General features: G+C 36.5%; 3 protein-coding genes across 7 annotated transcripts in view; 1 reads left to right on the top strand and 2 right to left on the bottom strand.

Moving 5' to 3' along the window:
• Positions 1–11,805, bottom strand: part of otomp (otolith matrix protein) — a 13,087-nt gene extending 1,282 nt beyond the window's left edge. Inside the window, exons 1-10 of one of the 4 annotated variants that reach the window (XM_039654714.2) lie at positions 11,641–11,804; positions 10,502–10,623; positions 6,989–7,130; positions 6,259–6,395; positions 5,937–6,039; positions 5,180–5,365; positions 4,770–4,944; positions 4,072–4,139; positions 3,458–3,642; positions 1,774–1,945 (exon numbers count right to left, since the gene is read on the bottom strand). In XM_039654714.2, coding sequence (XP_039510648.2) covers positions 1,774–1,945; positions 3,458–3,642; positions 4,072–4,139; positions 4,770–4,944; positions 5,180–5,365; positions 5,937–6,039; positions 6,259–6,395; positions 6,989–7,067 — 1,105 coding nt within the window. In that variant the 5' untranslated portion in view covers positions 7,068–7,130; positions 10,502–10,623; positions 11,641–11,804. Of the gene's footprint in view, positions 1–1,773; positions 1,946–3,457; positions 3,643–4,071; positions 4,140–4,769; positions 4,945–5,179; positions 5,366–5,936; positions 6,040–6,258; positions 6,396–6,988; positions 8,639–10,501; positions 10,624–11,640 lie in introns of those variants that run through there. The other 3 variants (XM_089131133.1, XM_039654713.2, XM_039654710.2) reach the window with 3 other exon arrangements.
• acvr1l (activin A receptor, type 1 like) lies at positions 10,552–20,564 on the top strand. The gene is made up of 11 exons (XM_039654708.2): positions 10,552–10,687; positions 11,779–11,845; positions 12,365–12,444; positions 14,149–14,400; positions 14,689–14,903; positions 16,012–16,111; positions 16,245–16,391; positions 16,482–16,757; positions 17,894–18,091; positions 18,229–18,359; positions 18,813–20,564. The coding sequence occupies exons 3-11, from the start codon at positions 12,378–12,380 to the stop codon at positions 18,945–18,947; spliced, it is 1,521 nt and encodes a 506-aa protein (XP_039510642.1). The 5' UTR covers positions 10,552–10,687; positions 11,779–11,845; positions 12,365–12,377; the 3' UTR covers positions 18,948–20,564.
• Positions 20,163–27,680, bottom strand: d2hgdh (D-2-hydroxyglutarate dehydrogenase). 2 transcript variants are annotated; one of them, XM_089131132.1, is made up of 11 exons: positions 27,492–27,680; positions 26,538–26,867; positions 25,845–25,902; positions 25,618–25,757; positions 25,279–25,472; positions 24,575–24,743; positions 24,091–24,234; positions 23,076–23,218; positions 22,812–22,977; positions 22,143–22,415; positions 20,163–21,971 (listed from the first exon to the last, which is right to left on the bottom strand). In XM_089131132.1, exons 2-10 carry the CDS (start codon positions 26,863–26,865, stop codon positions 22,153–22,155), a joined length of 1,605 nt encoding a protein of 534 aa, XP_088987258.1. In that variant the 5' UTR covers positions 26,866–26,867; positions 27,492–27,680; the 3' UTR covers positions 20,163–21,971; positions 22,143–22,152. The 2 variants fall into 2 exon arrangements, with proteins under 2 accessions (XP_088987258.1, XP_039510641.1); XM_039654707.2 differs by lacking the exon at positions 20,163–21,971 and having other exon boundaries at positions 22,028–22,415.

The following is a 27,680-nucleotide window of genomic DNA, read 5'->3' as shown; positions in this document are numbered from 1 at the left end:
GAGAGAGAGACCAGAGTTAATTTATGTGTACAATGCGGGTCATCTTTACACATCTGCTACATGCACATGTTAAATCCCATTTTGAAAAATAGGAAAAATGCTAAAATATATATATATATTTTAATTTATTTAAAACATTTATTTATTTCATGTGATGACAAAGATTTTAATATGCTAATTTGGTGTTCAAAAAACATTTCTTATTAATATCAATGTTGAAAAAAGTTGTGCTGCTTAATATTTTTGTAAAAACCATGATATCATTTATTCAGGATTTTTTTGATCAATAGAAAGCTAAAAAAAACAACATTTTATTTAAATAGAAATCTTTTCATAACATTATGAATGTCTTCAAATTTGATGCATTCTTGTTAAATAAACATATTAATTTGTACTGACCCTGATTTATTTCTGAATCTGTAATGTTTTTACCTGTGTATTTTTTTTTTCAATATAGGCATAAGGCTTTTTAAAATAGGAGAATCATGATGCATTGGTGAATAACATGCCTTGCAAATACGCTTTCAGAACTAAAAACAGACACCTTTTTTGTCCAAAAGGACACTTAGATCTTCGGCTTTAAATTAGTCTTAAAGTTATAGCACTAAAGAATAAAAATGTTATTGTGCCTTTAATGCTTTTAATATTGTGATTTTGATGCCCCCTTAGTACTAACATCATAACTACTTCCTTAAAATCGTTATGACACGGAAGGCTGGGAATTGATTGGATTGTTGTGGTTTGCTATGGACCCTTTTCACAGACTGATAGAAGTGACTAGTAATTTTTTTTTTTTTTTTCAGAATACATTTATAATGCTACACTTTGTATTATATTATCTTGGCGGTTAATAAAATAAAAAAAACTAAAAACAGAATTATAACTGCTGCAAGGGTGTTTACAATACAAATTTCACATAATCTCTCGATATTTTTCCCCTCCTTCAGGGAGTCGTGGATAAGTTACAAATTACACTTGATTTTTTTTCTTTTGCTATTGGAGCAAATTGGTATTAAAATATTATATTTTTGCTGTAATCTCCCGTTTTATAGACATTTATAGACATTTACCCAACTATGACGACTTTCGTTTCTGAGAAACCAGAAAAGGTGAAAATTGTCCATTGCTGTGATCTTATGTATGGAGGCTTGTTTCCACCACAGAATAAAACATTTTAAAAGATTATTGCGACTTTTTATCTCATAATTGCGAGTTTACATTTCGCAAATCTGAATTTATTTCTCAGAATTGCGAGATATAAAGTCATAATTGTGTGTTATAAAGTCAGAATTGCATGATATAAACTTGCAATTGCAAGAAATAAACGCACAATTTTTCTTGCATGTCAGCATTGCGAGTTCATTTCTTGCAATTGCGAGTTTATATCACGCAATTCTGACTTTATAACTCAAATGTGATTAAAAAAAGTCAAAATTGTGAGATAAAAAGTTGCGATTACCTTTTTTATTTTTTATTCTGTGACGGAAACAAACTTCCATACTCATATGTGAGTAACAGGTTGAAGACTATCATCAGTGATGAGAAGAGATTAAGTTGTGAGAGGGAAGGGGAGATATTTTGATTAAAGATTATGAGGGCACTTAAAAAAAAAGATGTGCTCAAATAAATCATTTTATAATGAACACTGCAATGTTCCATAAACATTCACATGGTGAATTTAAGGAAAAAATTAAATTACACTATGACCACTATACAATATTGATGTTTGCAGAACACAATAACAGTATAACAGCAGTGCTCCAGTCACTGTACCTTCACACTCGAACGCCTTCAGAATAGTGGTGTAACTGGGCCCCAGCCAGGAAGTGTAGGTCCCCATAACACGCAGCAGCTTTTTGGTGGAATCGCTGAACAGCACATCAGGCTGCCCATAATTCACCGAGCTGAACAATGAGAATCCTTCAGTGGCATTAGCAAATGCATTCTAGAAGACAGAAACACATACAATAAAATAAAAAAAGAGAAAATGCAATCAAATGGAATTTCTGGAATACTAGAAGCAAAGCAAATCAAAGACAGGAGTGGGTGTTAGTTTGAAATATGTATATGCATATGAAGAGTTCAGATGCAAAAGCCTCTAAATGCCATTTGAAATTTTCTTCTTTAATGATGATTTTTATCAAACTTGTATATTTAAGTTTAGTAATTTCACTTGAATAACAATTAATAGGTAACTATCATTGCCATTTAAGTGAAATCACTGAACTTAAATATACAAGCTTGATAAAAATTATCATTCTAGAAGAAAATTTCAAATGGCACTTAGAGGCTTTTGCATCTGAACTCTTCATATATTGTTTCATTTTCAAATATTGGATGTTCTCAACAATCTTTGCTCATATCTTGGCACTGTGGTTTGCTCAGTATGTGTGTGCGTGCGTGCTAGTCCTGCTCTGGGATTTTAGAACGGAGCTCAATGTAGTCTCACCCTTCCCTAATGACACACTGTAATGTGAGACGGTGTCTTGTGAAAATCAATGATCACCACAGGGCTCAGGCTGGATGTATTGAATGCATAAGTGTAATCTGTGTAATACTCCGGACGTTCACAGATACTATTGTTAATATGGGTTTTGGCGGGGTCCGTTTACCGTAATCATACCGTTGACTGCTAAATGTGCTGGAACAATATTTCCAATCAGATTTCCATGCTCTGTATTGTACAAAGGGGATTCTTCTTGTTCTGTTTTTTTTACTGTTTTTATATTATTTCATGGATAATGTCATAAAAAGTGAATCAACCCTGATATCTACAGACTGTGTAACTGTCTGGCAGTACAAATGTCATTATATAATCCGTGGCATGCCGCATTACTACTGTGTGTGTGTGTAGCAGTGTTATTTTTGTATCACTGAGATACTATTATAGGTTTTATTGAATCAGTTTCATTTTTTTGTTTTCATTTTTCTGTTTGATCATTTTTAACCATTATTTAACCAATCATTTTTATTTTAATAGTTTTTCTTTCAAACATGTCTATTTAGTTTTTAAAATGGGAAGTGTTGCCTTGCAACTATTTATTTATTTATTTATTTTTCAAATAACAAAAATGTTTTTTTTTATGGTTTCATTTTTAGTTATAGTATAATGTAACTGTAATAACCCTGGTGTGCAGTACAATGCAGTCCAAAAATCTTAAGACCACTAGTTCTGATTTAATACAAAAGTCTCTACATTAAAAAGTATTAGCATTAAAATTTTCGTCAAATGTTACACATTTAAAGTAGGCAATGTTCTAGAAAATGTAGGCGAAGGTCAAAAACTACTTTTCGACATAACTACTACCACTAAAAGTAGTGCAGAATCTGAAATACTTCTTCATTTCACACAATAATACATTTCTTTGACTTTTTTTCCTAGGCTTAATCCTGGATTTTCTAAGTGTTCTCAGACATTTGGGCTCCAATGTGTGACTGTGTGGCCTTCTCTCCTGACCTGCACACGTTCCAAGAACTTGTAAACGCGGCATTTGTCCTCCAAACGTACTACCACAGCATTGGTTGGCACTTCGGCCAGGTGGCAGTGCTCATGCTGGAACAGGTTCGCTTCACTCCCGTCAGGACACAAGAGCTTCAAGTCTTCCAGCTCCAGGTCCAGCGCCCAGGACTCCTGGTTCTTACCTTACATGAGTATTAAGCCAAAGGTTATTTACAGATGGTGAAATTTCTAAAGCAGGAGGCATGATGGTATCCAACATTTGAATTAAACTTTTAAATATAAAGTAAGGAAGCTTGCAAGTCACGCCAGATTTTTGTAAAAACTATATAGATGATATTAAACCCATTTATAATCCTTGAACTTGGCTAACAGGGTTTATTGAGACTAAAGGGTTTCACAGATCCCAGCAGGCACACAAAGTGATGCATTGTTATGAAATACTGCCCCCCTGTGTCTGTCAGCCAGTGAAACATGATACAGATCATGAAGTAAAGGCTACAATTGTCCTCTTTCACTTCCTTAAAAAAAAAATCCATTTAATAAGAAACCAACTTGAAATCCTTACTGCATCTGGACATTAACCAGCTCTTCTTACGCTCTACATTACTTACCCTGCATGTTGTCGAAGACTGTAGTGTGCTTAACAAAAGCAACATCCCCGAGATTCTCTGCCACACACCTGCATGTTTTAAATAATAATAATAATATATAATAACACGTAAAAATTGTTCAAAAACTATTTTTAGGAAATTGATACTTTTATATAGGATGCGATAAACTGAGAATGACTTTCTGTTCATCCAACAATTTTCAACTAATAATAATAAGAAAGAAAGGTTTCATGAGCCATAAATCAGCAAATGAGTATGATTTCTTAAGGATCTTGTCACACAGAAGACTGGAATAATGTCTTTTTTGCTATTACAGAAAAAAATAATAATAAAAATGATATATTAATGAAATAGAAAACAGTTATTTTATTTATTTTTTTAATTAAAAAAAGTTTCAATGAAAAATAATATTTCACAATATTAATGGTTTTGATTAAATAATTGGAGCCGTGGTGGTGAATTTTCTTTTTAAAAAAGAAAAAAGAGGTCTGTAAGATTTTTTTTCATAAAAAATCTTACTGACCCCAAATTTGTGATTGGGAGTGCATAGACATATATATACATATATACTGTAGCAGTTTGTTCTCAAGAAACCATTAAGCAATCCAATATTCTGGCTTTACAAAGAATATATTTATATTTTGAATAATGGTTCACTGAGACATATGCATTCTCTCACATCTCTGATTATACAGCACCTAAGAGCTCCAGCCTCCCCGTAGTGCCGTTCCCGAGGGTTGTTGGCGCAGATGTGACGGTCATTCTCGTCACCAATGCAGGCCTCACACAGGTTCCTTGGGTTGTTTCCTTTGGGATCATGTTCTGGGTCCTTCACTCCTGGGACACAGCTATAGCCAAAAAAATCCCCTACCGCTGTATACCACAGGAAGAAGGATATGCCTTTTTAAATTGCTGCCACAAGTTGTAATTAAAATCTTAGTTTGCATGTGAACCAGTTTTATTTATAACACAAAACATTACTTTGTGAATGTATGTGCAGCTCCCGAATAATGAAACCAGATGTTAAGTACTTCGTAAAACAACAGCTTTATTGTTATCTACAGTGTAACTATTAGTTATAATGAAATAAAACACAGTAACATCTCACCATGGGGAAAGTTGCACTGCTCATCCACACTGATCTGTGATGTGTTGACCAGGAAGCCGATTGGGACAGTCCAGCCCACTGTAGTCCGCATCCCTGGGTGACAGGAACTGCGCTCGTGCATCTCCAGCAATGACAGATCACTTGATGATGTCCGTGCCAGAGCAACCACGTAATAATTAATGCCATCTGTGTCAGACACCAAACATCAGTGACATCAAATGAAAACATTTTATCCAGTGTTGGAAGTAATGCATTACAAGTAATGTGAGTTATGTAATCAGATTACTTTTAACAAAGTAACAAAAAAGGAACGCATTACAAGAAATGTACAACAAAATATCTGAGCTGCTTTTTTAAAATAAGTAACGCAAGTTGACTGACAGCCATCCTGTCCCCATGTTGAGAGAAACCGAGAGTAAGGTGCAGACTCAGAGGCAGTGTGTGCGCTGTGTGAAGATGATGGTTTTTGTACTTCTACCGTTCAGCCGTGAATTTGCAATTCCTTCAACCTGAGGCTTATTCATTTCTCTTTTGCTTTGAAAGGGCCTTTACATATAGAACTTTTTTGTTTGTTAGTAAAAAACAAAAAGCAAGCCCAGCCCAGATGTGAGAATAGGTAACGCAAAAGTAACATAGCAGATTACTTTCAATTAAAAGTAACTAAGTAACAGAGTAAGTTACTTTTTATGGAGTAATGCGATATTGCTTTCCCTAACACTGATTTGATCAGATCTTTGACTGGTGTTTAAATACTCACCCACACCATTATAGGACTCTCCCACAGCTACATCTAAGCCGTAGCAAAATCCAGCCGTGTAGATCTCATCAGCATACATAGTTGAGGCGTCTGCAGTGCCGTTCTGTTTGAATCACAGACAAATGATGAATCATTCATGGAAACTTTTCCATCAAAACATGTAAAACATTCTGTGAGATTGAATTTTCAGTTGAGAAGGTGAGTGAGTGCAAGAAAATCAAAAAGGAGCAAAAATTAGGTTCAATCTGAAAACTATAAACCTTGTAATGTTACAGTCATTTTCTTGAATTGATTTGCTTCTTGGGAAACAATTTCCTACAACCTTAATTTGCTTCATGCAGTCCGTTGGACTTCGGCCCCTCACACACAGTAGTTGTCCACGGATGTTCCTGGCTGTGGCATTCCCAGCTAGATCCAAACACTTCTGCTCTTCGACATCAGATACTGTGCACCACCTGACTGCAAAGAAAAAAAAATATTCATTCAAAGTGTGAAAACATCAAATATATTTGTTAATTGTTCACACTACCAATCAAACGCTGGCATACATTGTTTATTATTCAGATTTTACACATTGAAGACTAACAGTACAGACAGTCAAAAAGTGTAGGAAAGTGGTGACCAAAAAAATGTACACAGATCAAAACAATTTTATATTTTAGCTTCATCAAACCAAATCAATCTTAATCAACTTAATTAGGAGACACTTGGGATACAAACAGTATTGAATGAGTAACCTTGTATGCTGGATAATTGTCTTACATTTCTCCTTTTTTCATGAATAAATAATATTTATTTTTATGAATTGATTAAAATAACTAATAATAATATATTCAAATGAATAGGTAGGCACGATTTCGTACAAAAATACTGTCAAGCATTTAAGCATACATGTTTAGATCAAAAGGTGTGAAACAAAAGTTTAGTTAAGTTTGTCCAAAACCTTTTCATAATCATTGTTACATGAAGTCAATCCAATCCAAACAAGATGCTACATCCAGCCATGTCATAACAAGATCAGAAGAATGAGAACATGTAAATATAGTACTTACTAATGTTATTTTCAGTGGACATAGAAACCAGAACAAACAGGAACAGAACCACTGCAAGGTGTCCTCCAGGATGATCCATGCTGCCTATGAACAGTAACCTTCCAAATGGGCTCAGATTCACAGGGTGCTGTGGAAAGTAAAACTAAAAAAAAAAGGGAAAAGACAGGAAAAAAGGCTTGGGGCTCATATTGCTCCCTTTTTAGGGGACCAAGAATTCTCAGAAACCAAGAGGGGAGGGAAAACTTTCCATTAGGTCTTTACTGAACTTTCTCCGCTTTTTTTCTTCTTCAGACCTAACGTTGTTAGATTATTTTCCACTTATCCGATCATGATGGGCATCTAGTGTTTCCTCCCTTAACCAATGGGACCTCATGGCATGCAAGCTCTTGCACACTTCACTGCACCTGGCACCAGGCAGGTCAGATCATTTCTGAGGTTATAATTAAGTAAGATACAATAGCTTTTTGTGGACAGCTTCTAAAGCCCCTCAAGATTAAACCAAAGGTCCTAAACTAGCCAAGTTTGATTCGAGATATGGATGGAGGGGCAACAGGAGGCTCTTTTGTGCCACTATGCAGTTGAGGAAGCATATAGGCCACTTGATACCTTCTCTGCATCCTAATTCTCATGTCACTTTCTCCATAATCAATGCTTTATTGAAGGAGACACGAGTCAGCTAAGAGATAGGAGACATCATTTCAGAGCCAAAAACAAACCTATAAAGGTACACATACACTGATGTCCACATGTGGCCAAAACATTACAAAATCCTTGTTAATAAATGCAAGAAAACAAAATTCTTAAGTACATATATATATTTTTTTATTTTCTGCAATACAGTGCAATATTTTATCAGTAAAGTCAGACTTCAAAGTGTTTACTAACTTCAGAATGCTATATTCAGTAACTAAATATATCCCTATATTTTTCTTATTGTTGCATGCCATGGGGGGAAAAAAAGCAAAAGTGCATTTTCCTCAGAGGTTCCACACAACATTGACCCCCATGCCATAAATGCCCCCAAAATTGCACTGCAATGATTATACATGAAAAATCTATGATATTGAGAGGAACGGAATTGCCACTTGAGGGGCGTCAGACGCCTTATCTCCCTGCCCTTTGGTGTCCCTGACTCCATATCCCTTTTTCCCCATATAGACTATGACACGTCCATTAATCAACAAGCTATTTTAGAGAAAAAATTTCAGGCCACTGGCTCCTTGACTATCATGGCAAGGACATTTGCTTTATTTAAGCATATGTGTGTCTCTTTAACAGATTGTAAATAAATAGTAATAAAAATGAATGATCATACACGTTTAGCTAAACTGATAGGCCTAAATGGAATTGATGGGCAGTATAAACTTATGTGATGTCAGACCAGTATATTGCCTTAATGCTATACTAATTATATATTGCCTTATGCTATCCTAATGTTTGTCTTGGAAAGAAGCATCAAGAGATGAAAATATTGTAAAATAGATTGAATTCATCACTAGCTCACAGACAATCAAAAACGTCATTTTTATTAATCAAAGAGAAAATACAGCACTAAACACTAAACTAGTACTAAACAGATGTTTGTAGGCGAACTTAATGTCTTCTTTCGTGAGGCTGAGCCAAACTGGTTTGTTTAAAAGTTGTGTGGGACAGAAACAGTGGTGGAATGTAACGAAGTACAAATACTTCGTTACTTTACTTAAGTACATTTTTCACGTATCTTTACTTTACTTAAGTACAATAAATAGTGCCTACTTTTTACTTTTACTTCGTTACATTTTGCAGCAATTATTATACTTTCTACTCCACTACATTTCTACAACTTCTGTTACATTTTCGTTACATTTTCTGATCAGTTTTTCCCCTGCCAAAACGCAATCTGACCGTCCGTTCGTTGCACGTTTGTCTCACCAGTGACGTTTGGTTGCCATAGATACAGTATATCAACCCGGTCACACTAAATGCGTCTCACACGCAGTGTGTTTATCGTGCAACTCATACGCGAAGGGCTGGGCGATATAACGAGTATGTACGATGTATCGTTATATTTTTTGAAACGATATGGAATGAGGCAGTATATCGATACAGTAGTTTGATATGAGCACATCTGAAAAATAGCGGAAGTTGTGTGAGCTGCTGCAGTGAAAGTAGCAAGGCTACGTAGTACAATTTGTCCTAAACATGACACAAGCTTATATTAATTGCATCAAAATCACTTTGATATAGTTAGCAAGTTTAAGGCAGCTTGCCGCCCTGTCAAATGCTCTGACAGACACTGTTGCTGACTGACAGATCTACTTGCGCTGTTTAATGCGTTTGAGATGTGGTGCTTTCCTCAGTGCTCAACTTACATTTCACATATTCTCCATCTGTAAATGTTAGAAAGTAAAGCAAATATGTCCATTTCACAACAAATATGTCCATGTCAGAAGAGGACGAGCTTCTGCAAGTGAATCTCCGCTAAAATTCATGCTTCCTTGAACGAGCGCCGGCGCGCGCATGCCCGTGAATAGTACTACGTAGTACGCAATAATTCTGACTAAAATAAACATATTGCTAAAATATTTGTTGTTGGAGAAAATAAATGTGCCATATGTGGAATTTTAAACCTACAAGTATATATTTTTAATAAAAGTGAAAGTGATTATAATGGGGTAATCAAATGCAGGCTAATATAATTAGTTTGTGCTTTTGTTTTTGTTTTTATTTTCATTTTGAGTTTAGCTTTTAGTCAATATAAAAACAAAAGCTTTTTGCACATAATATATTGCATAGCCTATATTATATTTGTTTCCATATCCTTCAATATCAACATTGTTTGTAGGGTATCATTGGGCCGAATGTATTTTTTTTTTTAAATATAAAGATTTTCTTTATCTAAATAGAAAACGTAGAAAGTACCGAGATATATATCGTATATCGCCATTTGACCAAAAAATATCGAGATATGATTTTTTGGCCATATCGCCCAGCCCTACGCGAAAATTTGTTTTTATGTGCATAGGAAACACACCGTGTGTAATATTGGTTTGGTTAGGATATGGCAAGCCAAGAGGTTCAGAATTACACCATAAATTCATCTCGTTTACTGCCAAACATAGTTATTAACATATAGTAAGGATGATGTAGGCTATATTGCCTAATTGCAAGCTTGTTTCAGAAATGGTGACATTTTTTTCCATCATTATTGAACATCATTATAGGAGTAGGCTATTAGGTTGAATGAGTTAGAATTAAATGTTTTATTAATCATTAGAAAATAGACATTAAGATAATAAATTGTTATGCAAGTACTTTTACTTTTAATACATAAAGTACATTTAAAATAAAGTACTTTTTACTTTCTACTTAAGTATGGTTGTCATTGTGTTACTTCTACTTTTACTAAAGTAAATATTTATCTGGGTATTTGTACTTTTACTTAAGTACTGAGATTCAGTACTTCCTCCACCACTGGACAGAAATGTGTCGTACAAAATAATCAAATGCTGTTTTGTGCTTACAGATACTCACATTCGGCGGACTGTGGTATCCCACAATGCTCTCGCGCGTCAGTTGTTTATGGTGACGTCACGGCGCAGTCTTTTCAGTCTCTCTGGGTGGCGGCAGACAGTCTGTCTGCGCTTAAAACACGACTTCGAATAAAACAGTAAAAACACGGAATGTTAACACAAACATGAATCTGCATCGCAGCTGAAGGTAAAAGCGATCTTCAACGTCTCTTTGAATTGATGGAAATAAATGCAGCGAATAAATAATGGTCGCTGTTAGCACAGTTAGCACAACTGCTGCAAACAGGCCGTTTGTTAGATATAACGTTAGTAATAATACAGCCGTTGTCATGATATGCGACAGCCTCTGGTTTTCCGAGTTATTATATATTTTTTTGTTGATGTTTGTGCGTGGATCGTTGCTGTAGGACATCTGTGATAATAATGTAACGTTAGCGCATTGTATCTGTTGAAGCAAATCTGTAGTGTTATTGTCGCCCACCTTCCTTATGTAAATCATATTTTTGTATAAAAGGTTTCCATTAACAATTATGGGTGTAATAGCATTATATGTCAGTCTTCTTGATTGTTTTGTTGCATCTAAGACTCTTTTTGATCGTGACACTGGGAATAAAGGCTCGCTGCTGGTGTTCTCTGAAAAGCCTCCCACGATCGCTGAAATCTGGAAATACCAGTGCATGTTAAAACTGATGACCAGGTCTATGCTATTCTTAACTATTACACTTGCTAGAAGTGTAACGTGTACAAACTGTGAAATCATATAACACTATGTAATATGATCCAGGTTGAAAGCTTCCGAGTGTTGTATTCAATAACTTAGAATATTGTGAAAGCGTTTGGAGAAAATTGGAGAATTTTTCAGATTTCTTCACTATTTCAAGGTCTCTAATATAAGTAAAATGTAATTTATCATGTGAACTACTTTGTAGACAGTCGGGGGTTTATTCCATTGTAACACAATATGCTGCTGTCATTAAAGTGGAAGAGAAATAATTAATTCGAATTTTCTCTAAAATTCTTATGCTGGAAATCACATTTTTTAAATGGGTAAAAAAACAATTCTATTACACCAGAAAATGCAAAACAGAAGCATTTAGGGATCCTATGTCTTTGTAAAACAATGGGTAGCAGCTCTCTTACTATCAGTGTGCAGAGACTCCCAGGCTCCCTCTTATCCTGTCACTCACTCCTTCCTGAAGAAATGACCATGGAAAATTCACTGATGTGGGAAGAAAAGAAAAAAAGTTGAACATGTTGCTTTTGCTTCAATCTTTTTAGGATCCAATGGGAAGACAGAGTCACATACTGAAAGGCAGTGTTGAGAGTCACCTGAGGAGTCATACAAGTAAGCCAGTCCTTGTCACTGTAAAATTGCATTTTGGTCATTTTGAATGACTTTTTTTTTTGTAAGGATTAAAGAGGCATTAGATAAAATGATGCAACAGGGACTCATAGTCTATAATGAATCATGACTCCCTGATTTGTGTCCTTGAATATTACACCGTAATGGTGAGTCCTACACCCCCAAAATACTTGTTCATTTCTGCCTCTCCTAATATGCTCCTCCACTGTCTTTGATGTCGTTCCATAATGGGCATCTCTCTCTCTCTGCTCGGTTGGCATGGAGACAGACCCCTGTCTGAACACACACACACACACACACATACACAGGAGAGAGAGAGGCAGAGCACAGCTGCACTCTTTAAAAAATGTAATTAAGTCGTCATCTTTGTGGTGTGTGTTTTCTTTAATTGGTGATTGATTCTGCCCCACTGTTTTGTAAAACTTTTATTTAAACTGGACGGGTGATGTGTGGTGAGTCTTGGTTTAAATGTGCATTTGTAACACCTTGCTTTCCTTTCAGTGCAGTGAACCAAATGGGGCATTGCAGTACCCGAATCATCGTCCTTTTCCTGCTTCAATTCTTACGGACATCAGCTAAAGGTAAAGACCTGGCAAACATAAATCCTCTTTTCCCCTCCTTTCCTTCATTTTTTCCTTTTTACGTTTTCATTAGTATTATTATTATAATGAATGATATATTTCAAATATTACCAATTATCTTAAAAAAAGTTATTTATTTATTTTATGTGATGTTTAGTGGTGGGTAAATCTTAAAGTCCGCCTGTGGTGAAAATCAAGCTTTTAGTGTTGTTTATATGTCTATTTGGTGTTTTTAATATGCTCTAAGACAAACACCTTTGCTGAGTATTTTCTCCTTAAAACAGCAGTGAACCAAAGACAGTCTCAAAAACGCAGTTTGAAATCGCTGGTGTTTCTGATGTCACAAACTACCTTGTAACCAATCATGTCAACGAGTGCATCTTTGAGCTGGTGTGAGTGAGTGGAGGCGGGGCTAATTTGAATATTCATAGAACTGTGAATACTATATGAGGCAAGGGTGTAGAGTTACATTCAAGCTATTTTTCAAGGCATGAAGAATTGTTTTCTTTACAAAAAAAAAAAACATAAATATGTCATTTTGGTGTTTTAAGGGATACGATGATTGACTACAGGGGGACTTTAATTGCTAACTTTCAAACATGAACATACAGATATGTTTATGTACATCTCCATTCAGAATGTTGGGACAAGTTTGTTAGTGTTGTTTTTTTCCTCAGCAAAAATACATGATTGAAAATGTCAGTAAAGACATTTGTAATGTTACAAAATATCTCTATTTCAAATAAATGCTGGTCTTTTGAACTTTCCACGAATATATGAAGCAGCACAACCGTTTTCAAATGTGATAAGAAATTGGCTGCTGAAAATTCAGCTTTTTCACCATCCGCAGGAATAAGTGTTAAAATCGTACAGACCTCAAACTTGTTTATATTATCATGTCATTATGTTAAGTGCTGCTAAATGTCTGAAGCTAAACTCTACTCAAAAATGTAGTACTTAGTACTATTTATTTACTAGTTAGTATTTCATAGTTTCAGTGAACAGTTTTTGGTACAAACTGACAACTAGTTGGTTCTCTACGAACAAATGAATTGAAAAATGAGAAATCTGTCATCATTCACTCACCCTAATGTCATTCAAAAACTTGTATGACTTTGTTGCTTCTGTGGAACAAACATTTTTGGGAAAGGTCTTTAAAGGCCATACAGGTTTTGAGGGAAAGTAAATAATGACGGAATTTTTATTTTGAGTAAACTTTCCCTTTAATGAATGGAGCTGGCAATGTCAACCATCCATGTGCACAAATGTGCATTAATTCATAGTGAAACTTTTAGCCACAGGACTGTAGGAATGGTGTACTACCTAGTAGTTGTACTTTCATTCGGTGTCAGTGTCCTCTCCTCTCGGGCTCTATTAGCGTGTCTCACGACAGGCATAAAACATGAATGCTGGGTTAATTGATCTGTGTCACTGATGCTCTCTGGCCTTTATCCTGTGTAGTCAATTTGTTAAGTCGACAGTTCAGTGTCACAGGAAATGAAGGCATGGAAAAGGGAAGAAAACAGTCTCCGTTATCAAGCAGAAAGAGTCTCGCCTGTGAGGACTGGCGTCATGCTGCTCTTCCTTAATTAATTTGATTGTTCCCAGAGTTTTTGCAGCTGGGAATAACTGGCTACAGACTGGGTCCCTTTTTTCCTTCATTTGATTTAACTACGTCATTTTCTGTTTTCTGTCTCTCTCCAGATGTCTCCATTGACTGCATGTGTGTCGGCAGTGACTGCAATGAGCAGCAGTGTACCGGAGACCAGTGTTACACCTCTGTTATCATTATCAACGATGTGACGACGTTCAAACGTGGCTGCCTGGTTGGGCCAGAGAGCAAGAAAATGACCTGCTCTCCAAATCCCTCTACTAGTCACATCGTAGAATGCTGCTCCCAACAAATGTGCAACGCCAACGTCTCGAAAGACACCCTTCTACGACTACTGCTGACAAGTAAGTCAATTCATTCAAATTCTTGAGAAACACGATTTGTAATCGGCAACCTGTAGGAGATTTGAATACCACTTTTGCTGTGCTACCTGCCCTGCGATTTCACTGACCATCAAATTAAATAAGACAATTGTTTGTTAGTTTTGATTATTATTATTATTTTGTATAGTTTAGTTGTAGTTGTTTAATTATAGCTAAGCAACTAATAAATAATAATTGGTCTCAAATATGAATTATTTTTAATTTAATAGATGTTAAATTGTAAATCCATTTGTTTGTGTTTCTGAAAAGGTCCAGAATCAGAAAAGGCTGTGCATTACGGTGTGGAGATGTTGGTTCTCTTTGTGTTGGGCCCGTTTGTGGTTCTGGGTTTGCTGTCTGTGCTGGCTTTGCTGGTGTGCCGTAGACTCCATCATGGGCGTCTGGAGAGACTGCATGAGTTTGACACTGAGCAGGGGGCCATCGACGGTCTTATTGCATCTAACGTTGGAGACAGCACACTTGCGGTACTTTAACATTATACACTAGAACTGTTTCTGAAATATATATTACATGTTAGATGTATAGATGTTACTTTTATTTGGTTAGTGAACAATTCTAATGGAAAACTTCATTCATGAGTCCCTTGATGTTCACTCATTCAAAAGTTTGGGCTGCAAGAATGCATTTATTTTAATAAAACTGTCAAAACAGTAATATTGTGAAATATTTTTACAATTTAAACTGTTTTCTATTTTAATATAATTTATTCATGCGATGGCACGGCTGAATTTTTAGCATCATTACTCGAGTCTTCATTAGCTATGTTTCCATCCAAAGTTGCACATTTAAATTATGTGCAAAATTGGAATATCGCATAAAACATTCGCGAATTAATTACTGTTTTCATCCTTTGAGTCGAAGAGAACAAATTCATCACTTCCTGATAAACTGAGAAAGAAATGTAGGATAAGCCACTGTATATAATAATGAATGACTTGCATCTCAGAGCTTGCAGACGAAAAGAAGTAAATATGTTATCTTACTGTAGGAGGCAGATGCTGTTGTTTTGGGAATGCAGTCGTGTAAGGGAGTTCTAGGAGGTAATTATACCGAACCTGCTCAGGCATTACAGAACAACCAAAAAAGCATTTCATCGGCTTGCTGGTTAATGAGCGTATCCGTTTTTTAATGCGCATTTTTTTTATTTATGTGGATCTTGGCATTTCCATCCACCGTTTTTTGCAAAATATGCTTAAAAATAGATAGATGGAAACATAGCCAATGTCAAACGATCCTTCAGAAATCGTTCTAATATTCTGATTTGATGCTCAAGAAACATTTATTATTAGCAATGCTAAAAACGATTTAGTTATTTTGTCTTTGATTAATAGAAAGTTCAGAAGAACAGCGTTTATTTGAAATATAAATGTTTTTGCAACAATGGAAAAGTCTGCACTGTCACTTTTGATCAATTTAATGGAGCAGTGTTGAATAAAAGTATTCATTTCATTAAAAAACAAAAAATCGTACTGACCCTGAACGTTTGATTAGTAGCGCATATTGCAGTGGTTTAGCTAAACTTGTTCTGCATTCATTCTTTTAAATGTTAGATATTGACTTTTTGTTTTCTAGGACCTGATGGATCACTCTTGCACCTCAGGCAGTGGTTCAGGACTGCCCTTCCTGGTGCAGAGGACAGTTGCACGGCAGATCAGCCTGGTAGAATGTGTTGGTAAGGGTCATTGGGTTTTTGGGGCCTTTGCATAGATTACACAATTCTGTAATCTCTGTCTAGACAAATGTGCCCTAAATTAAGGACAGTGATGTGTGTGATTATGATTTTTTTTTTTTTTTTATGTTCTCAGGTAAGGGGCGGTATGGTGAGGTGTGGAGAGGTCAGTGGCAAGGAGAGAATGTAGCCGTGAAGATCTTCTCCTCCAGAGATGAGAAGTCATGGTTTAGAGAGACCGAAATATACAACACTGTTCTACTACGACATGATAATATATTAGGTGAGTCAGTCAGACATATTGGTTTCTGACTCATAAAGAGAGAGTAGCATCTTTTCAAATAATGTTATTTAATAACTGTTTTCTTTGCAGGATTCATGGCTTCTGACATGACCTCCCGAAACTCTAGCACTCAGCTGTGGCTCATCACACACTATCACGAGAATGGCTCTCTCTATGACTACCTGCAGCGTGTTGCCGTGGAGATGGCAGATGGACTGCACATGGCCGCGTCGGTAGCCAGCGGGCTGGTGCACCTGCACACGGAGATCTTTGGCACTGAAGGCAAACCGGCCATCGCTCACAGAGACCTGAAGAGCAAGAACATACTGGTGAAGAAAGATCTGCAGTGCTGCATCGCTGACTTGGGTAATATCTGCTGTTTTTTTTGTTTTGTTTTTTACCCTGTACACATAATACTTTTTTATTTCTTTTTCAAATTAATTTTCTGTGTAGTAACTGACCTAACCAAGGCTGTGCGGACAGGAAAAAACATTTATTTAATAACCAATACAACTTACAGTTATACTAACTTATTCTTTTTTTCATCATCAATCAATCCTGCTTCCAGAACATGTTTTGTCTTACCCTGATTCACTATTGTAAGCCTATTATAAGGCCGAAGCGTTTTTAGCCAGCTTGAAAACGCTAGACGCTCTGCTGATGACGCCGTGCTTTGGGCGCTTGAGAGCGTTTTGGCAGCGCAGTGTTTTTTCCGTTGAGACGTTTCATTGCTATGATACAGAATATATGCAGCAGTTTGAATGTTGTGAAAGTTGGTCGGCGTGGTATTAGTCCCCCCCCCTCCTCCACTGTGATTGGACGGCTGGGTAAAAAGTGACAGTGATGAGCGCTGCGTTTTATCCAAAGTTTAACATTTTTCAACTCCCAGCGACCAGTAAAAACGCTGGGCGCTCGGCACTTCAGCGTGAAAAAAAAAACGCTCAGCGCCTCGGTACGCTCATGGCGTTTAAAAAACGCGGCGCTCCCATTGAAAACATACGCCAGGTGCGTGGAAAAACGCTTTGGTGGACACACGGCCTTAGGCAGTTTTTTACTGGTCGCTGGGAGTTGAAAAATAATATTATATAGTGTTATATAATATATACAATACAGTATACAATGTTATAAGTGTTTTATATAGACCTGACAGGATGGTTTTCGTTGGAAATTGCGTAATATTATGAAATTTATGAAGTTAATCTAATCGAATGCTTTTTGTTTGGGGTCGATAATAAGTCTCTTAGGGTCAACAAGATTCTATGTATTTTAACAAAACAGAAATATTGTGAAATATTATAAATAAACTTTTTAAAATAGAAATCTTTCTTAATGAAGTCTTTACTGTCACTTTTCATCAATTTAATTCATCCTTGCGGAATTAAATGATTTTTTTTTTTTTTTTTTACTGAACAAACTTTTGAACTGTAGTGTATAGAAGTAGTTTTACATATAGACACACTGGGGATTTACAAATTCACTCCCTTCCTTGTATCTTTTTATAGGTCTGGCAGTAACGCACACGCAGTCTGATAATCAGCTGGATGTGGGGAATAATCCTAAAGTAGGAACCAAGCGCTACATGGCACCGGAGGTTTTAGATGAGACCATTCAGACAGACTGTTTTGATGCCTATAAGAGGGTGGACATCTGGGCCTTTGGTTTGGTGCTGTGGGAGATCGCTCGCAGAACCATCAGTAACGGTCAGCTCACTGGACACTTAGAAATATCTCAATATATTTAGTCTGTATTTAAGGGCAATACAGTTATTGCCTACATCTGTTCAGACATTTGCACAAATGAATGCTCACTGACTGTTTCATCTACTGTTATCCTGTAGGAATCGTAGAGGAATACAAGCCACCTTTCTATGACCTGGTGCCTAATGACCCCAGCTTTGACGACATGAGGAAAGTGGTTTGTGTGGAGCAGCAAAGGCCGTTCATTCCCAACCGCTGGTTTTCAGATCCTGTAAGTACTGAGGAGACATCTCTGTGTCCCTGCTCACTAGTCTGCTCTTACAGCCTCATTGTAAACTATTCAAACTACAACCTTCCAGCTTAAAAATTTAAATAGAGTTGTCGAAAGTTTAGTGGTGGTGATGTTGAAGCCATGCAACCGTGTTGTAGTTCGTTTATAGCCTTATAACTTTAGCTTGCAATCATCATAAACTTTTGTTGGTCACAGAGCTTATTTTCTGTAATAATCTTAAAGCCAGTTTGAAAGGCATATTGGCTTTATGTCGAGGGAATCAGGGTGACTCTAACCTCCGGGTTGACCTACAAAAGTACGTTTTCTCTATAGAAGACTATCTTTTGGCTAATAATAAGTAGAAAAACATATTCATAAAGAAACTAAAATTATGCTTCTAAAACATTGGTTCCTCACCATGTTCTGAAAACAAGTGCTTGTTTGTGATCACAGACCCTGTCTGCTCTGGTGAAGCTGATGAAAGAGTGCTGGTACCAGAACCCATCGGCTCGACTCACCGCCCTGCGCATTAAAAAGACTCTGGATAAAATCCACAGCTCACTGGAGAAGGGCAAAATCGACTGCTGAGAAGAACTACTGACCGCTCATTAAACAGACACCGCGTGTATCCAGACCATTGGATTCGAGCGCTGGCATCTGTCCCAATCCTAACATTCTGTGTATTCGCTTTTTTCTTCCTGTCCATTGGCCTAAAAACATTTTCTAGAGAATTCTGCTCTTTTATGGATCGGTTTTCCCCACTGAACCCGGTGGGGCTCCTTTTTCCCCTCAAGAAGCAACATAAATAAGAGATGCACAGTCAAAATATAGACACGATCCAACAGGCCTTGAATTGAACCTTCTATCATGGATTTTTTTTTTTTTTTTTTACACAATCACGTTGTCTATTTAACCATTGGCAAACTTTTAAGATTTGTACTTTTCGTAAAATCGAAGAGGACAGATTCACCTGCTGAAATGCAATCATTACCCATAGTGTGTGTGTGTGTATGTGTGTGCATGATTCTTATTACAACCAGAATAACTTTATAGCTGTAATGTCACTTGCTTTTAGAAATCTGATGGTTTTTGAGCTTTTAAAAGGTCCCAATAATTCTTGTAGATAAGTTAGGCAAAACTCAGTCACAGTTTTTGAATTTGCTACAGTGGACTTGTGTTATGAAGCTCTGTACAGTAGAGAGCTACAGACTGTCTTTAATTAGGCTTATTTAGTAATCAGACTTGGTTAAAGGTTTAGTTCAATCAAAATATAAAAAATCTGTCATTATTCATGTTATGTAAAACCCGAATTTACTTGACCAGGAACTGTCGAAAGTGACGTAAAAGCTGTATGGGTTTGTAAAGACAAAGGGGTGGGTAAATGATGACAGAATTAAGAACCATCCCTTTAATTCCCAGTCTGGTTATTCTCATAGCATCCCATGAGGGCTTCCTTTGACAAGGCCTTTCTGACCTGTTGCCTCTATGCCTGCCTGACAAAAAAGCCATTGTAGCACATCATAGTGCTTTTTTTGTAGCTGTTTGTCTTTCTCTTTGCCCTCACCGGCATGCATACTTGATGTTTTTTAACTGACAATCAGCCGCTGTCCAGTAGGCCTGAATTATTTGCTATTGTTGTGTACAAAACGCTACTTACGAGTGTTCAAGCTGACGTGTCAACACACTAACAGAGCTATTCAGTCATAAACAGACTGTGGTTTTGTGAATTTGTTTATCCTCACGCTTTTTGACACTTTTGTATCAGTTTTCAACATGCCACATAAACCGAGACTTTTAAAACTATTTAAAAGTGCGGCGTCACTCTAATATAGGATTTATGAGGTTTAACAAGGAAAAAACTATCGTTACATCTCAAGTCGAAAAGGTTTGTGTACGTTGCTTATGGATTAGTTTGAGTTGAGTGAAGTTGTGACGTTTTTTTTTTTTTTAGGAATTTGAAGATGCCGTCATGACACGGCTGTGTAGCGCTCAACACTGGTCACTTTTGCTCTCCCATAAATGGCTGAACGTTTACATATTTGTGTTCTACAGGGGAATGATGTAAGGAACTTGGCTACAGGAATTGTTGAATTTTGAACTGTGAATATGTTATAATGAAGAACCCATATGTATGATGTTACTGGAATATAAAATGCAAGACACAGTTATGAATTAAAACAACTGCTCTTTTCATTGGTTACAACAGTGGAATGGTCTTTCTTTGTCATGTCCTTGTGCTTAACAAAAGGTTGTCCATGTTGTAACAACGCTTTCTTTTTAAGCATACATTTCGGGAATCGTGATGCACATTATCATGCATCCGTCTTACGATTTCCTGATCTAAAGCTAAATGACGCATTAGTAGTTTGCCATTGTCTGACTCTGCTGGGAAATGACCTGTTTATCTGTGGCCATGTTTACAGGAGGTCTGGAGCCTCTGTTGGATAACCAGTGCTTTCATGGCTGGTAGTAAACGGGCTGAAGCTAAAGAGAACGTACATGCCAACTCTTCCACAGATGCTAGATCTTTAGTAGCTGTCTTTAAAAAAAAAAAATTGCTGCTGAGATGTAGTTCCATTGCTTTCTTCCAGAAACACAGTTTTCCTGTTGAACTGGAAAGGAATTAAATTTGGGTTGCACTGTATTTTAAGCCAGGTGACATTACATTTTACTTACTCAAATAAGTACTGAGTAATATTAATAAATTACGTGTACTTTCTATAGAGTTACGTTTGGGGTTAGTTACTTGTAATTATGCATAATTTACTGTTGTTGTTGTTGTTGTTATAAGTACATTTAGTAACGTGTAACTGCCACCTTAAAATAAAGTGTTACCTTCATTTGTTTTCAATTTAGCACAACGGACAGATGATTTATGAATTTATTTGTATTTGATGGGGAAGACTGCTCTGTTTTCATGCCAGTAAAGAGACATCAGCCATTGTTAACCAAAATATTCTTTTGTCTAAATGAATTTAACTTTTTGTTGGTGAGGAACATTAGACAAAATCTGATGTATTTACATGATAAAAAAATCAAATAAAATCTCATGCTGGGCTTACATTTGAAGAATTAAGTGCTGATTTCATTTTTTGTCTCCAGCTGCATTTTTATAGATGGCCATGTGGCTCAGTAGCTTTTAATGTCTAAAAACTGTTAAGGGCATCATTTTTGCACCATCAAACAACATCATATGCCAGTCAACAAACAGGTTATACTGCTATACCAAATATATAATATATATAACCCTCATTGGTTAAGCTGTTTTCCGAATTACACATCGTTTGAGTTACTTTGGTCTATTTTCCTAAAAATAGCCATGCCAGATTGTAGTTTCCACCGTGATTTGAATAACAATTGTTATGTCTATTGTCAGCATTGCTAAACTTTAGTAAAGTTATTTTAAAACAGTGTAAAAACAATAACAGCATTTAAGGTCTCTCTACCTGATCAATGGAGTTTCATCAGATGTCCGTCTTCGCGTTGATTAGGCGATCACCACCTGGCTGTCATGAGTCTACAGATTCATCCGCGCATATGCAGAGTCGGAGCACCACTCGTGACCAAAACAATGTTCCTCCGCAAGTAACTTGTAGTTTTATGCTTCAACCACTAGAGGGCCAAAAGTTACAGTGTAGTTTTAAAGCATCACTTCTAAAACACAACGCTGAACAAAATAAATACTTCGATTTTAATCTATGATGGTCCATTCAGCAAAAAATAATTTTACAATAACACAGTGGTAAAATAAGAACAGTAATTCTTCATAGAAATCATGAATACCATCAAACTATTAGCGTATGTTGTCTGGCAGCATTTTGTAAGGGTTGAGAATGCCTTTAGGATCCAGCATGGCTTTAATGCTGCCCATGAGGGCGACTGTCTCTGAGGATTTACTGTAGTAAATATAGTTTCTCTTCTTCAGACCCAAGCCATGCTCGGCACTGATGCTGCCTTTCCATTTGGATGTCCACTCGTACACATACGGCTCAATGGCAGCCAGTAGAGCGGGGTCTTTAGAGGGGGATGTGATGTTCAGATGAAGATTTCCATCACCTGAAATGAAAAAAAAAGAAGAAGAAAACCAAGATATGAATTATGGTCGAGGTTTGAAGGGTCTGAACCCACTGTTTAAGGCTTTGTGCCATAAGTTCACTATTGTAGAATTGTGTTATGTTTTTGAATTAAGTCTCTTATGCTCACCTAGGCTTGATCAACAAATGTAAAAAAAAAAAAAAATGTTCTAAAATCAGATTAAAATATCAAACATGTTAGATGACTAGATGGAAATCAGAGTCAGCGCACGATTTTCATTACAGAATTTTCTGTGACTGCAGACTTGCTCTGACTTTAGCAAATCATAGAAAAGTCAAGTCAAGTCTAGTAGTCTATTCCAGCTTTAAACACAGTATAGCAATTATTGTAAGGAAGAAAAAAAAAAGTTAACCATACCAACATGTCCATAACCGACAACATTCTTGGTCATGTCTCCAAGGTGCCCCCTCATATCTTGAACTAAATCGTAGATCTTTTCCACAGGGAGGGAGATGTCGTATTTGTAAGTGTAGCCCTCGTGTGTCAGAGCTTCTGTGACTCTCTCCCTCAAAGACCACAAAGCCTGTATATAACACAAGACCTTTAGCGCTAGACAGAACAATCGTCACAGAAAAATGTTGAATTTTGTCAATCGATCCACTACACAAGTGAGCAGAGTGCCTTGATTTTTGTCGCCTCGGTCGCAACCGTCCCATCTGTCACCAGAGATGATGTCATGACCTCCTCAAGGAAGTTGTGTAGTTTTTCTTCATCATGGGTTGCGTTGGATCCAGCGGTCTCGATGACAATGTAAAAGGGACTTTCTGCAACACAATCATTCTACTTTAAAACATTCCAAAAAACAAAATACAAATGAAAAATCTTTCATTCCAAAATTCCAAAATCTTTCAAAAAAAAATCATTCATAATTTTAAAGTCCACCTGAAAAACCATTCTATTTGCTCTAAATGCATGTTTAAATTTAGCTTTTAAGGGACAGTTCACCCAAAAATGAAAATTCTGAAATGAAATGTCGTTTTTAAGACTTTCGTTCATTCTTTGGAACACAAATGAAGATCTTTTTGATGAAATCTGAGAGCTTTCTGCCCCTCCATTGACAGTTACACAACTACCACTTTGACGCCTCAAAAAGTTCATAAGGAGATCGTAAAACTAATATGAATTGAGTGGTTTAGTCCAAATATTCTGAACAGACACGATCGCTTTATATGATGAACAGATTGAATTTAGGCTTTTACTCACATTTAAACATTTATCAACTCACACATCAGTTGTGGTAAATGGAAGCTCAAGCATATCAGCTTGACGTGGGAGAACCAATGAGGTTCATTCTCGTGTTACACAACACGTTTCAGCTTCAGCAAGAACTAATCAGGTTTATGTTCACTGATCAATGTTTAAATGTAATAAAAGTCTAAATTCAATCTGGTCATCATTTAAAGTGATTGAGTCTCTTCAGAAAATATTTCACTAAACCGCTCAATTCATACGTATTAGTTTTACGATCTCTTAATGAACTTTTTGAAACGTCAAAGTGGTAGTTGTGTAGCGGTCAGTGGAGGGACAGAAAGCTCTCAGATTTCATTAAAAAGATCTTAATTTGTGTTCCGAAGATGAACGAAAGACTTACGAGTTATGCCACTAACAGTATAACAGTAATGCCACTACAGTTTACCAGTGATGGGGTTGGTGAGTTTCAGATGGTTCTCGAGAAGTTTCATACAGGAAGCATCTAAAAACTCAAAAGCAGACAGGATCTCTCCCAGCATCCCTCTACAACACTGAAATGTTTCCAGTAATTGCTGAAAGCTAGAGCACCCTGCAAAACACATGATGAACTGCAATAAGTTGATGTAGCCACACAGTAAAGGCCAGTTTAAACCAAGCATGATAACTATAAGATAACAGAAACAATAACTACATTAGATTAGATTCCACACCAATGTACAATTGTGTGTTATGTCGTCTACTGCACTAAATGCTCAAGTTCCTCTTTGTTGTAATATTGTAATAGTTGTGGTGTGTGGACTTCCCTATTCTCATGGAATTAGAATGATTATTAAAACTTTATAGTTATATTTATCATCCTTTTTGTGGTGAATGGCCCATAATATCTTTAACAAGATTAAATGTACTTTACATTTGATGTGTGATTTTACCTAAAAATGCTACATTGACAGCTTTAGGCTTGCGGGGGCACAGGATGGAAACAGCAGTAATGACCCCTAATGTCCCTTCTGAGCCAATAAAAAGCTGCTTGAGGTCATAACCAGTGTTGTCCTTGCGAAGTGCGCCCAGGCAGTTCAAAACACGCCCATCTGCCAAAACCTACACACGAAGGATAGGCAAGAATACAACTTAAAGCCATTTAGGGACTTTTGGATATCATATAAAAAGCTCCACGAATGTTAGAATGTATTCTTCTCAAACAGTGTCTACAATAATCATATGAGCCAGGAGTATATTTTTTATATTCTGTTTAGTCAGTGGAACACCATCTATTGACTTTCAAGGGTGACTTACAAGCAACAAAATAAGCTAAAATCAAGATACTTCTTATTGTAATTCACCCCTTCAACATCTGTTTTTTTCTTTCTTTGAAGAACTTGGATATACTCTATGAGATGGCCTAATTTATATATATTTTTTAATACAATTTCACAATTCCATGGCCATTTTACTATTTACTTTATGAATGTACAATGTGAATGAAAATTATGTCGTTATCAAGTATCAACTGGACAAGTTATGGAGCCTTGGAATATTGTTATGGACAATGGGGGTCAGAGAGTCAAAAAGTTTGGAGTTGAGTTGGAAAACATCTCATGTTAGTGTTCATTTTTGTTAAGATGGAGGTGCTCACCACTTCCAAGCCCAGAACTGTCCCTCTAAGCGACCCGTAGCGCAGCAGTCTGAGACCTCCTGCATTAGTGGATACATTCCCTCCTATATGGCAGCTTCCCTTTGCCCCCAGATCCAGTGGCATGATGAAGTCTTTTTCCTCGAGATAGTGAGACAGGTTCTCTAACACACAGCCTGACTGACAAGTGAGGATACCTGAAAGCCAAATTAATCTCTTTTTAGGAAACGTATTAAGGTATAATGATTTTGATTTGTTTATTTATATGTAACTGTCCCTAATAACAGATGATACGGTACATGTAAAGTTATAATAGATATTGAGGTGATCTAGCAAGGACACCTGAGATGCCGTCAAACATCATGACTTGGTTCATTAGAGAAGTGGAGAGGATGATCTCATCAAATACAGGAACACTTCCTCCCACCAGACCTGTGTTCCCTCCCTGCGGACACACTGCCAGATTCCGATCATTACAGTACCTGCGGAAAAACAGAGGATGATTCAAGAAAACAAGTCTTGGAACAAAATACACAATACAAAATTCAATGTGATCATGGAAATCTGACCTAAGAATCTGAGAGACCTCTTCTGTTGTTTTGGGTCTCAGGAGTACTTCACTTTTACCTGCCAGAAAAAAAAAAAACAAAAAAAAAACATGAACTCCATTTTTAAAATATGACTGCTCTTTAATATTTAATATTATGGCAACATTTAACAATATGGTTCATTAGTTAATGTATTAATAACCATGAGCAATACATTTGTTACTTTATTTGTTAATTTCTCTTAACATCAGTTAATAAAAAAATCAGCTGTTCATTGTTTGTGTTAACTCACAGTGCACTAATATTAACAAGATTTTAATAAAGTATTAGTAAATGTTGAAATTAACATTAACAAACATTAATAAGTGCAGTGCATTGTTCGTTCATGCTAACTGATGAAGTTAACTAATGTTAACTAATGAACCTTATTGTAAAGTGTTACCAATATTAAATCCTCAAACATTTTTTTTTTCTTCCTAAAACTACTGAAGATTGTTTTTGAATAATCTACATTAAGGCTGCAAAGGCACTAGATTGAGTTTGTGCGATATATCAATATATTTTTTACATAGCGATATATTATCAATAATATATCAATATATTTTTTCAACTGAAATCTTTTATATAATCTTTTACTCTAAAAGTAATTTCATTCCCAAAACTTTTGAACTATTCTTTAGGAAATGCAAATAGTAAGCAAAATTTGCAAAACACCTTGCACTGTCTTAAGCCAGTCTATATTGCTTGACTTCAGCAGGTCTGGATCAGTGATGGTTCTTCCAGGCAGGAGTGTTCGAAAGAAGGCAAGGTCTTTCTGCGTGACCCCGGAGAAGGGTAACCGTGGAGGAGCATCACCGGGGTTGGCTGGGCTCGCTCCCAACCCTCTGCTGTGCACACAGCGATGCTGAATCAGCTGGCTCGAGGACACTATCAGAGCTCTGTCAGAGGTCTCTCGGCCCACTGCAGTGACAGCAGAGCTGTACTGTGACCAAATGAATGTGGACTTCAGAGGAAGTCTTGCGAACCTAGGAAAAATCCCCATATCTGTAGTGGAGAGAGGATGACACAGTAATTACATTTTACAAGTTTTTAACCTAATTTGCCATTATTATGGACTCATTATTATGAGATAGCCAACATACTAACTTAAATCTTATTGCATAGGGATGTTAAGAAATAGATGATGGTTGAAATGAACCTACAAATCTATTACAGTGATCACAGAACACAGTCATGTTCCAAAACACAAAATATTCATTTAATCTGGCAATTGAAATTCTATAATGACACAGTCTCAAAACACAAACATCATTATTATATATTACATTCTGATACATCATTATTATATATGTCTGATACATTACATAGAGAGAGAGAGAGAGAGAGAGAGAGAGAGAGAGAGAGAGAGAGAGAGAGAGAGAGAGAGAGAGAGAGAGAGAGAGACAACAGAGTACAACAGTTTGGTACAAGCTCATAACGACAAATTATTGTTGACCCAAACAGCAAAGAAATGCATGTCCCAAAAGTCCCATGGTTTATATTTGCACGAGTTAAACTAACGTTAAATGGTTGTTTTAACACACCTGATTTAAATATGCTAGTGCCCTGATCATTTATTTCATTAACATTCGCTACCGTGTTACAGACCATATTAGGTCGGAAACCTACTGTGTCCGAGGTGAAGGGAGTTTCAGCTGATTTCACATTATTTCACAAAGGTACTGAATCTTCTAACATTTTGTCTACAACTAAGGTCTGTACAAGTGTTGTGATTAAGTTCCTCGTGACCTTCGAGCTTTTCCAGCAGGATAACACGGTGAAACAGCGCGGTCTATCGGCCAGGAGTAATGGCCCTCA

This window comes from Pimephales promelas, chromosome 5 (assembly GCF_988280905.1).
Source record: "Pimephales promelas chromosome 5, fPimPro1.hap1.1, whole genome shotgun sequence".
NCBI lineage: Eukaryota > Metazoa > Chordata > Actinopteri > Cypriniformes > Leuciscidae > Pimephales > Pimephales promelas.
The sequence above is the reverse complement of the archived record's forward strand: the minus strand, read 5'-3'. Positions and strand labels throughout refer to the sequence as shown.

Coding starts and splice junctions, on each gene's coding strand:
- d2hgdh (XM_089131132.1), bottom strand. CDS start 26,865: ATGGGGATTTTTCCTAGGTTCGCAAGACTTCCTCTGAAGTCCACATTC. Junction 25,903..26,537: donor CTGGCTTAAGACAGTGCAAG/GTGTTTTGCAAA, acceptor TTTTTCTGGCAG/GTAAAAGTGAAGTACTCCTG. Junction 22,416..22,811: donor TGTCGGTTATGGACATGTTG/GTATGGTTAACT, acceptor TTTTCATTTCAG/GTGATGGAAATCTTCATCTG.
- acvr1l (XM_039654708.2), top strand. CDS start 12,378: ATGGGGCATTGCAGTACCCGAATCATCGTCCTTTTCCTGCTTCAATTC. Junction 16,112..16,244: donor CAGCCTGGTAGAATGTGTTG/GTAAGGGTCATT, acceptor TTATGTTCTCAG/GTAAGGGGCGGTATGGTGAG. Junction 16,392..16,481: donor ACGACATGATAATATATTAG/GTGAGTCAGTCA, acceptor TTTTCTTTGCAG/GATTCATGGCTTCTGACATG.